Source organism: Melitaea cinxia, chromosome 25, assembly GCF_905220565.1.
Source record: "Melitaea cinxia chromosome 25, ilMelCinx1.1, whole genome shotgun sequence".
NCBI lineage: Eukaryota > Metazoa > Arthropoda > Insecta > Lepidoptera > Nymphalidae > Melitaea > Melitaea cinxia.
Window position 1 is genome coordinate 3,556,978 of NC_059418.1, and position 10,744 is coordinate 3,567,721.

At 53.7% G+C, this 10,744-nt stretch overlaps 1 protein-coding gene across 1 annotated transcript; it reads right to left on the reverse strand.

Annotated features, from left to right (window-relative positions):
- Positions 1-1,110: 1,110 nt before the first annotated feature.
- On the reverse strand, positions 1,111-6,902 carry LOC123666012 (zinc finger protein 649-like). The gene is made up of 3 exons (XM_045600225.1): positions 6,711-6,902; positions 4,118-4,231; positions 1,111-2,339 (listed from the first exon to the last, which is right to left on the reverse strand). The coding sequence occupies exons 1-3, from the start codon at positions 6,900-6,902 to the stop codon at positions 2,115-2,117; spliced, it is 531 nt and encodes a 176-aa protein (XP_045456181.1). The 3' UTR covers positions 1,111-2,114.
- Between the last annotated feature and the right edge of the window lie 3,842 nt (positions 6,903-10,744).

Below are 10,744 nucleotides of genomic sequence, written 5' to 3' on the forward strand. Positions count from 1 at the left end.
CCGCAGAGCGCGCAGCCGTAGGGCCGCTCGCCGGAGTGTGTTCACTTATCTGTCTGTGTGTAGAGCGCTCACCCGGTAGTGCCTGTTGAGCGCGGGCTTCTGACTGAACCGCTGCCCGCAGAGCGCGCAGCCGTAGGGCCGCTCGCCGGAGTGTGTTCACTTATCTGTCTGTGTGTAGAGCGCTCACCCGGTAGTGCCTGTTGAGCGCGGGCTTCTGACTGAACCGCTGCCCGCAGAGCGCGCAGCCGTAGGGCCGCTCGCCGGAGTGTGTTCACTTATCTGTCTGTGTGTAGAGCGCTCACCCGGTAGTGCCTGTTGAGCGCGGGCTTCTGACTGAACCGCTGCCCGCAGAGCGCGCAGCCGTAGGGCCGCTCGCCGGAGTGTGTTCACTTATCTGTCTGTGTGTAGAGCGCTCACCCGGTAGTGCCTGTTGAGCGCGGGCTTCTGACTGAACCGCTGCCCGCAGAGCGCGCAGCCGTAGGGCCGCTCGCCGGAGTGTGTTCACTTATCTGTCTGTGTGTAGAGCGCTCACCCGGTAGTGCCTGTTGAGCGCGGGCTTCTGACTGAACCGCTGCCCGCAGAGCGCGCAGCCGTAGGGCCGCTCGCCGGAGTGTGTTCACTTATCTGTCTGTGTGTAGAGCGCTCACCCGGTAGTGCCTGTTGAGCGCGGGCTTCTGACTGAACCGCTGCCCGCAGAGCGCGCAGCCGTAGGGCCGCTCGCCGGAGTGTGTTCACTTATCTGTCTGTGTGTAGAGCGCTCACCCGGTAGTGCCTGTTGAGCGCGGGCTTCTGACTGAACCGCTGCCCGCAGAGCGCGCAGCCGTAGGGCCGCTCGCCGGAGTGTGTTCACTTATCTGTCTGTGTGTAGAGCGCTCACCCGGTAGTGCCTGTTGAGCGCGGGCTTCTGACTGAACCGCTGCCCGCAGAGCGCGCAGCCGTAGGGCCGCTCGCCGGAGTGTGTTCACTTATCTGTCTGTGTGTAGAGCGCTCACCCGGTAGTGCCTGTGAGCGCGGGCTTCTGACTGAACCGCTGCCCGCAGAGCGCGCAGCCGTAGGGCCGCTCGCCGGAGTGTGTTCACTTATCTGTCTGTGTGTAGAGCGCTCACCCGGTAGTGCCTGTTGAGCGCGGGCTTCTGACTGAACCGCTGCCCGCAGAGCGCGCAGCCGTAGGGCCGCTCGCCGGAGTGTGTTCACTTATCTGTCTGTGTGTAGAGCGCTCACCCGGTAGTGCCTGTTGAGCGCGGGCTTCTGACTGAACCGCTGCCCGCAGAGCGCGCAGCCGTAGGGCCGCTCGCCGGAGTGTGTTCACTTATCTGTCTGTGTGTAGAGCGCTCACCCGGTAGTGCCTGTTGAGCGCGGGCTTCTGACTGAACCGCTGCCCGCAGAGCGCGCAGCCGTAGGGCCGCTCGCCGGAGTGTGTTCACTTATCTGTCTGTGTGTAGAGCGCTCACCCGGTAGTGCCTGTTGAGCGCGGGCTTCTGACTGAACCGCTGCCCGCAGAGCGCGCAGCCGTAGGGCCGCTCGCCGGAGTGTGTTCACTTATCTGTCTGTGTGTAGAGCGCTCACCCGGTAGTGCCTGTTGAGCGCGGGCTTCTGACTGAACCGCTGCCCGCAGAGCGCGCAGCCGTAGGGCCGCTCGCCGGAGTGTGTTCACTTATCTGTCTGTGTGTAGAGCGCTCACCCGGTAGTGCCTGTTGAGCGCGGGCTTCTGACTGAACCGCTGCCCGCAGAGCGCGCAGCCGTAGGGCCGCTCGCCGGAGTGTGTTCACTTATCTGTCTGTGTGTAGAGCGCTCACCCGGTAGTGCCTGTTGAGCGCGGGCTTCTGACTGAACCGCTGCCCGCAGAGCGCGCAGCCGTAGGGCCGCTCGCCGGAGTGTGTTCACTTATCTGTCTGTGTGTAGAGCGCTCACCCGGTAGTGCCTGTTGAGCGCGGGCTTCTGACTGAACCGCTGCCCGCAGAGCGCGCAGCCGTAGGGCCGCTCGCCGGAGTGTGTTCACTTATCTGTCTGTGTGTAGAGCGCTCACCCGGTAGTGCCTGTTGAGCGCGGGCTTCTGACTGAACCGCTGCCCGCAGAGCGCGCAGCCGTAGGGCCGCTCGCCGGAGTGTGTTCACTTATCTGTCTGTGTGTAGAGCGCTCACCCGGTAGTGCCTGTTGAGCGCGGGCTTCTGACTGAACCGCTGCCCGCAGAGCGCGCAGCCGTAGGGCCGCTCGCCGGAGTGCGTGCGCGCGTGGATGCGCAGCTGCTCGCGGCTGATGAAGCGCGCGGCGCACTTGTCGCAGGGGAAGGGCTTCTCGCCGGTGTGGCGGCGCTGGTGGTAGCGCAGCGTCGCGTTCGACTGGGGAGACACAACTCGATTTACGATTCAATAGGAATAGGTTTATTTGTCCGTGTTTCGTAAATTTACACGATTCAGCCTCTCACTTTCTCCATGTAAAAGAAGTGAAGGAGCTAAATCTTCCATGCTGCTAAAAATAAATAAACGCTTCACACTCAACGGCCCCCAGTAGGATTTACTCCTATATCCAGAAACACACACAATAAACAAGTAAAAACGCCCAGACCACGACATACATCTGTATGGCCTATAGAAAAGTTTGTCATGTGCGGAGATCGAACCCGCGACCGCTAGCGCAACAGCCAATGCTGTGACCATTGCGTCAGCGCGTCATCGAAATAGTACACAAACGAATCCTACAGGACAAATACGAAGATACCTCACACATAATCTGGAACAGCCTGACTGTAAATACACATCCTTACAAAAGATCGCATCTAAATAACACCGTAGTGTTGTGTTCCTGTGGTGAGTAAGTTAGTCAGAGACCCTCGGGGTTTGGTGTGTGGACAACGGGAGTAGGATCCTTATGTTTCAAGCGTTCATTGACTTGCAGCAACCACTTATCATCAGATGGACTGTACGCTTGTTTGCCATTTTCTGTCTCACACTTTTCAGCCTATCGCACTCCACTGCTGGACATATGTCCCCCAAGTTTGCGCCAGAACATCCCGGATTTCCGCAATCCTCAGCCATTCACCACCGGTAATCTTACGTAGATCGTCGGTCCAGCGGACCGGAGAACGTCCAAACTAGGTTTGCGAACACGCGATCTCTACTCCAGGACACGTTTATTACAGTAGTCACAGGTTTTGCGACACAAGTGACCTGCCCACTGCTACTTCAACTTGGTAATTTTGTGGGTTATGTTGGTTACTTTCGTTCTCTCGCGGAGTCTCATTTCTAATCTTATCGGTTAGAGAGACCCCAAGTATAGCCTGTTCCATTGCACGTTGAGCGGTTTGAAGCTTGTGGACTGGTTCCTTCGTTAGTGTCCACGTCTCGACACCTTATGTTAGAACAGGCAGGACGCATTGCTCGAAGATTTTGTTATCAGGCATTGCGGAACCTTCGAAGGTAAGACTCAACGAAGCCTGCCAAACGCCGCCCAGCCAAACTGAATTCTCTTATCGGCTTCCTTCTCCAAGTTATTTCGTTCTACTTGGATGGTAAGGCCTAAGTAGACATAAGCCTGCATAACTTCGAGAAGGGTACTATCGATCAATACCGGTCTCGGTATGACTTTGTGGGTTGACATTGTGGGTCTCCCCATTGTGCCTCGGAGAGCACGTTAAGCCGTCGGTCCCGGTGGTTATCACGTACACCTGATAGCGATCGTTACTCGTAATAGGGAATATATCCGCCAACCCGCGTTAGAGCAGCGTGGCAGATGAAGCTCTGATCCTTCTCTTACATGGGGAAAGAGGCCTATGCCCAGCAGTGTGATATTACAGGCTGAAGGGAAGTGAGAGAGTAGATTTTATCAAGCGGGCCCGCTCTTTTCGGAGGCATATGTTCAGAGTGCCCCACAATAGCCAGTGGTCGCTGCCGGTGTTAAACATATTAACCAATGAGACGCCTCTGAGTGTAAGCCTTTTATTCTTTTACCTTCTTGTACCAGGGTGGTAGTGCAACTTTTTTTCTCCCCCTCTCTCCCTTAGTCACCTTTTACGACACCTACGGCAAGAGAGAGGGTGGCTATATTCTATACTGCCGTAGCCACACAGCGAACCTACTTACCACCCGTGTAGTACAAAAATGTCGTCTGTTATACTTACGGTACAATTCTTCCCACATATTTCACATACGATATTCTTGTTGTACTTCAAACCCAGATGTATCCTCTTGACGTGGTTCTGTAGTTTAGCTCGACTAGGGAATGTGGCTTCACACTGGAAATATAGATATTGTTTATTGGTTCCAATATAAGTAAATTACATTTTTTTTACAAGCGACCCGCCCCGGCTTCACACGGATGCAATGCTGATACTACTAATTATTATCAGCGTTTCTCTACCATATTATGCATGTATTATACATATAAACCTTCTTCTTGAATCACTCTATATATTTAAAAAAAAACACAACAAAATCCGTTGCGTAGTTTTAAAGATCTAAGCATACATAGGGACAGCGATTTTCTTTTATACTATGTAATGATAATGATACTGATCAGTAGAGAAAATTATTGACAACCAAATAGCGACTCTAGGGTTTTTTTTCATTATGTTTTCTGATTTGAAAACGTTATTATAATTTTTTTTTTCAGTATTACATTGACAGTCACCAGTATTAATAGTAATAATAAGCAAGTGTTATTACTTCCATCAGTAATAGTGTTTGTGAGTTGTTACGTGTTAGATTCTTTAAATTTATATTCCCTTACTAGTTATACTTTTATGTATTTATGTATATCCACTCAATTATCAAAATGTATCCTGCATGCGTCGATTTTCGTGGTAACCTGTAGCTATTATGTCGGCCCAAAATACAAGCGTAGCTTAGTTTGGGTCCTACTAGCAAATACTGTATATTCTATGCAAATGTAATTTACTTAAATAAATCAATAAATAAATGAAGATTAGTTTCGTATGGATCGTACCTACCAGCGGTCAGTACCGTACCTACCAGCGGTCAGTACCGTACCTACCAGCGTTCAGTACCGTACCTACCAGTAATTAGTACCATCTTACCGTACCTTCCAGTGGTCAGTACCGTCTCCAATTTGGAATGCCCTTCCGGCTTCCGTTTTTCCAACGAACTATAACTTGGGTATCTTTAAATCAAGAGTGAATAGGCATCTTCTAGGCAAGCGCGCACCACCTTAGGCTGCATCTTCACTTGCCTTCAGGTGAGATCGCAGTCAAGCGCTAGTCTATATATTTAAAAAAAAAAAATCGTACTCACCAGTGATCAATACCGTCAGTATCGTTTCCGCCCGTGACCAGTACCGCCAGTACCGTACCTACCAGTGGCTAGTACCGTCAGAGCCGCAGCTCCCAGCGCCCACCACCCACAGTACCAGTCTACCAGAGCCCGTTACCTGCGCGCGGAGAGAGAGAGCCGTACCTACCAGCGGTCAGTACCGTACCTACCAGCGTTCAGTACCGTACCTACCAGTAATTAGTACCATCTTACCGTACCTTCCAGTGGTCAGTACCGTCTCCAATTTGGAATGCCCTTCCGGCTTCCGTTTTTCCAACGAACTATAACTTGGGTATCTTTAAATCAAGAGTGAATAGGCATCTTCTAGGCAAGCGCGCACCACCTTAGGCTGCATCTTCACTTGCCTTCAGGTGAGATCGCAGTCAAGCGCTAGTCTATATATTTAAAAAAAAAAAAATCGTACTCACCAGTGATCAATACCGTCAGTATCGTTTCCGCCCGTGACCAGTACCGCCAGTACCGTACCTACCAGTGGCTAGTACCGTCAGAGCCGCAGCTCCCAGCGCCCACCACCCACAGTACCAGTCTACCAGAGCCCGTTACCTGCGCGCGGAGAGAGAGAGCCGTACCTACCAGCGGTCAGTACCGTACCTACCAGCGTTCAGTACCGTACCTACCAGTAATTAGTACCATCTTACCGTACCTTCCAGTGGTCAGTACCGTCTCCAATTTGGAATGCCCTTCCGGCTTCCGTTTTTCCAACGAACTATAACTTGGGTATCTTTAAATCAAGAGTGAATAGGCATCTTCTAGGCAAGCGCGCACCACCTTAGGCTGCATCTTCACTTGCCTTCAGGTGAGATCGCAGTCAAGCGCTAGTCTATATATTTAAAAAAAAAAAAAATCGTACTCACCAGTGATCAATACCGTCAGTATCGTTTCCGCCCGTGACCAGTACCGCCAGTACCGTACCTACCAGTGGCTAGTACCGTCAGAGCCGCACCTCCCAGCGCCCACCACCCACAGTACCAGTCTACCAGAGCCCGTTACCTGCGCGCGGAGAGAGAGAGCCGTACCTACCAGCGGTCAGTACCGTACCTACCAGCGTTCAGTACCGTACCTACCAGTAATTAGTACCATCTTACCGTACCTTCCAGTGGTCAGTACCGTCTCCAATTTGGAATGCCCTTCCGGCTTCCGTTTTTCCAACGAACTATAACTTGGGTATCTTTAAATCAAGAGTGAATAGGCATCTTCTAGGCAAGCGCGCACCACCTTAGGCTGCATCTTCACTTGCCTTCAGGTGAGATCGCAGTCAAGCGCTAGTCTATATATTTAAAAAAAAAAAATCGTACTCACCAGTGATCAATACCGTCAGTATCGTTTCCGCCCGTGACCAGTACCGCCAGTACCGTACCTACCAGTGGCTAGTACCGTCAGAGCCGCACCTCCCAGCACCCACCCCCCCAGTACCGAGCCCGTTACCTGCGCGCAGGCCAGCAGCAGCGCGGGCGCGGCGCGGGCGCGCGGCGCCGCCAGCGCGCGCACGTGCCGCCGCGCGTGCTCCGCGCGCCCCGCCGCCGGCACCGCCGCGCCGCACAGCGAGCACTGCGGCCTGCGGGGATCGTGGACTCGCTGTGTATCTCTTCGATACGATTTAGTCTCTGGATAATTCATCACTTCAGCCTTATCGCAGTCCACTGCTGGACATAGGTCTCTAGAAGTTCGCGCCAAAAATGGCGTGAAATCATGTGTATTGAAGACGCTGCCCGTCTTCGGCCTGTGTATTTCAAAGCCAGCAGTTGGATGGTTATCCCGCCATCGGTCGGCTTTATATATTCCAAAGTGGTAGTGGAACTGTGTTGTCCCTTAGTCGCCTCTTAAGACGCCCGCGTTCCCGCGGGTGTCGTGAGCGGTCCCCCACCGCGATGTATTTTTTTTTAGAATTATTAATACTCGTTCATACTTAAGTACTTTAAGATTGAGTTTCTTTAATTATATTTTACTTTTTAAAGGCAGCTCAGGTTATTGCGTCGGGGTTTTTTTAAATTTTTATTTTATACTTTTTACAGGTACACTTATTATAATGTAGATTTTGTTTCTCCCCACCACATATATTTGCAGATATTGGGTATTTCCCTACTTTTACCCCCAGAGTTTTTCCAGGGCTCAACATCGGTTGAGCCCTGAAAAAACTTTGTTGAACTTTTTTTTTAACACATTATTTTGTAATGTGCACGTGATGCGCTTTCATTTGAGACCCCACTAGATTATATTTGCATACATTCGATTATTCATCACCACTTTCACTTCCCACAACTTTTAAGCTACTAAACCGATTTTCATCAAAATATCTAAAAACACTCACCAGTATATCACCTTTCATACAAAAAAAAAATTGAAATCGCTTCATCCGTTCGCGAGCTACGAAGCCACAGACAGACAGACACATCAAACTTATAACCCCCCTCTTTTTGCGTCGGGGGTTAAAAATTAGCGTGCGTACAAAGTACACGTGTCGGAATTGAAACTTCATTGGCAAACTGAATAAAAAAAAAACAAAAACGAATTGAAAAAAACAAAAAGCCGTCATGCGGTGTTCCCAGGTGGTCACTATTCTTCTATTGGTATTAAATACTTACTCATTATCCTTAAAAATGGCGTGTCGTTTTGATATCAAAATGTGTCTTGTTCTCGCTTCGGATGATGAAAACTGTATGTTGCATTCTGAACAGAATCCGTCCGGGGCGGGTTCTGGTTTAGGCTTCTGGAAAGATCGTTAGCAATATGTACAAAAAGATGTGAAACATCTATAGGAGAGGGCTATAAAATAAAATAAAACAAAATATATGTCGACAAAGCCAGCCCGCGGTCACCAGCCCGCCTGCCCAGCGTGGTGACTATGGGCAAAACACACGAGTTTACGCCATTTTTTGGCACGAACTTGTGGAGGCATATGTCCAGCAGTGGACTGTAGTAGGCTGAATGATGATGATGAAGCAATTATCTATAAAATGATGTATAATTTATGTGGAGTAATTGTGAGGTTTTTTCTAAAAAGGGAGGCAAACATCTTAATTTTAGCGTATTAGTATATATGATTGAGTTGTCGCGATTTTTGAAGAAATTTTTCAATTAGTTTCAGTTTAGTGTATAGTGTGTAGTGTAGTACGTACGTCGGGCGCGCTCCGGTGCGTCTTGGCGACGTGCATGAGCAGGCCGTGCCGGCGCGCGAAGCTGTCCCCGCACTCGCGACACACGTGGTCGCCGGCGTGTAGTGTGTAGTGTGTATGTGTAGTGTGTAGTGTAGTACGTACGTCGGGCGCGCTCCGGTGCGTCTTGGCGACGTGCATGAGCAGGCCGTGCCGGCGCGCGAAGCTGTCCCCGCACTCGCGACACACGTGGTCGCCGGCGTGTAGTGTGTAGTGTGTATGTGTAGTGTGTAGTGTAGTACGTACGTCGGGCGCGCTCCGGTGCGTCTTGGCGACGTGCATGAGCAGGCCGTGCCGGCGCGCGAAGCTGTCCCCGCACTCGCGACACACGTGGTCGCCGGCGTGTAGTGTGTAGTGTGTATGTGTAGTGTGTAGTGTAGTACGTACGTCGGGCGCGCTCCGGTGCGTCTTGGCGACGTGCATGAGCAGGCCGTGCCGGCGCGCGAAGCTGTCCCCGCACTCGCGACACACGTGGTCGCCGGCGTGTAGTGTGTAGTGTGTATGTGTAGTGTGTAGTGTAGTACGTACGTCGGGCGCGCTCCGGTGCGTCTTGGCGACGTGCATGAGCAGGCCGTGCCGGCGCGCGAAGCTGTCCCCGCACTCGCGACACACGTGGTCGCCGGCGTGTAGTGTGTAGTGTGTATGTGTAGTGTGTAGTGTAGTACGTACGTCGGGCGCGCTCCGGTGCGTCTTGGCGACGTGCATGAGCAGGCCGTGCCGGCGCGCGAAGCTGTCCCCGCACTCGCGACACACGTGGTCGCCGGCGTGTAGTGTGTAGTGTGTATGTGTAGTGTGTAGTGTAGTACGTACGTCGGGCGCGCTCCGGTGCGTCTTGGCGACGTGCATGAGCAGGCCGTGCCGGCGCGCGAAGCTGTCCCCGCACTCGCGACACACGTGGTCGCCGGCGTGTAGTGTGTAGTGTGTATGTGTAGTGTGTAGTGTAGTACGTACGTCGGGCGCGCTCCGGTGCGTCTTGGCGACGTGCATGAGCAGGCCGTGCCGGCGCGCGAAGCTGTCCCCGCACTCGCGACACACGTGGTCGCCGGCGTGTAGTGTGTAGTGTGTATGTGTAGTGTGTAGTGTAGTACGTACGTCGGGCGCGCTCCGGTGCGTCTTGGCGACGTGCATGAGCAGGCCGTGCCGGCGCGCGAAGCTGTCCCCGCACTCGCGACACACGTGGTCGCCGGCGTGTAGTGTGTAGTGTGTATGTGTAGTGTGTAGTGTAGTACGTACGTCGGGCGCGCTCCGGTGCGTCTTGGCGACGTGCATGAGCAGGCCGTGCCGGCGCGCGAAGCTGTCCCCGCACTCGCGACACACGTGGTCGCCGGCGTGTAGTGTGTAGTGTGTATGTGTAGTGTGTAGTGTAGTACGTACGTCGGGCGCGCTCCGGTGCGTCTTGGCGACGTGCATGAGCAGGCCGTGCCGGCGCGCGAAGCTGTCCCCGCACTCGCGACACACGTGGTCGCCGGCGTGTAGTGTGTAGTGTGTATGTGTAGTGTGTAGTGTAGTACGTACGTCGGGCGCGCTCCGGTGCGTCTTGGCGACGTGCATGAGCAGGCCGTGCCGGCGCGCGAAGCTGTCCCCGCACTCGCGACACACGTGGTCGCCGGCGTGTAGTGTGTAGTGTGTATGTGTAGTGTGTAGTGTAGTACGTACGTCGGGCGCGCTCCGGTGCGTCTTGGCGACGTGCATGAGCAGGCCGTGCCGGCGCGCGAAGCTGTCCCCGCACTCGCGACACACGTGGTCGCCGGCGTGTAGTGTGTAGTGTGTATGTGTAGTGTGTAGTGTAGTACGTACGTCGGGCGCGCTCCGGTGCGTCTTGGCGACGTGCATGAGCAGGCCGTGCCGGCGCGCGAAGCTGTCCCCGCACTCGCGACACACGTGGTCGCCGGCGTGTAGTGTGTAGTGTGTATGTGTAGTGTGTAGTGTAGTACGTACGTCGGGCGCGCTCCGGTGCGTCTTGGCGACGTGCATGAGCAGGCCGTGCCGGCGCGCGAAGCTGTCCCCGCACTCGCGACACACGTGGTCGCCGGCGTGTAGTGTGTAGTGTGTATGTGTAGTGTGTAGTGTAGTACGTACGTCGGGCGCGCTCCGGTGCGTCTTGGCGACGTGCATGAGCAGGCCGTGCCGGCGCGCGAAGCTGTCCCCGCACTCGCGACACACGTGGTCGCCGGCGTGTAGTGTGTAGTGTGTATGTGTAGTGTGTAGTGTAGTACGTACGTCGGGCGCGCTCCGGTGCGTCTTGGCGACGTGCATGAGCAGGCCGTGCCGGCGCGCGAAGCTGTCCCCGCACTCGCGACACACGTG

Coding starts and splice junctions, on each gene's coding strand:
- LOC123666012 (XM_045600225.1), bottom strand. CDS start 6,902: ATGAATTATCCAGAGACTAAATCGTATCGAAGAGATACACAGCGAGTC. Junction 4,232..6,710: donor TGCTGCTGGCCTGCGCGCAG/GTAACGGGCTCG, acceptor CTATATTTCCAG/TGTGAAGCCACATTCCCTAG. Junction 2,340..4,117: donor TATGTGGGAAGAATTGTACC/GTAAGTATAACA, acceptor GTGTCTCCCCAG/TCGAACGCGACGCTGCGCTA.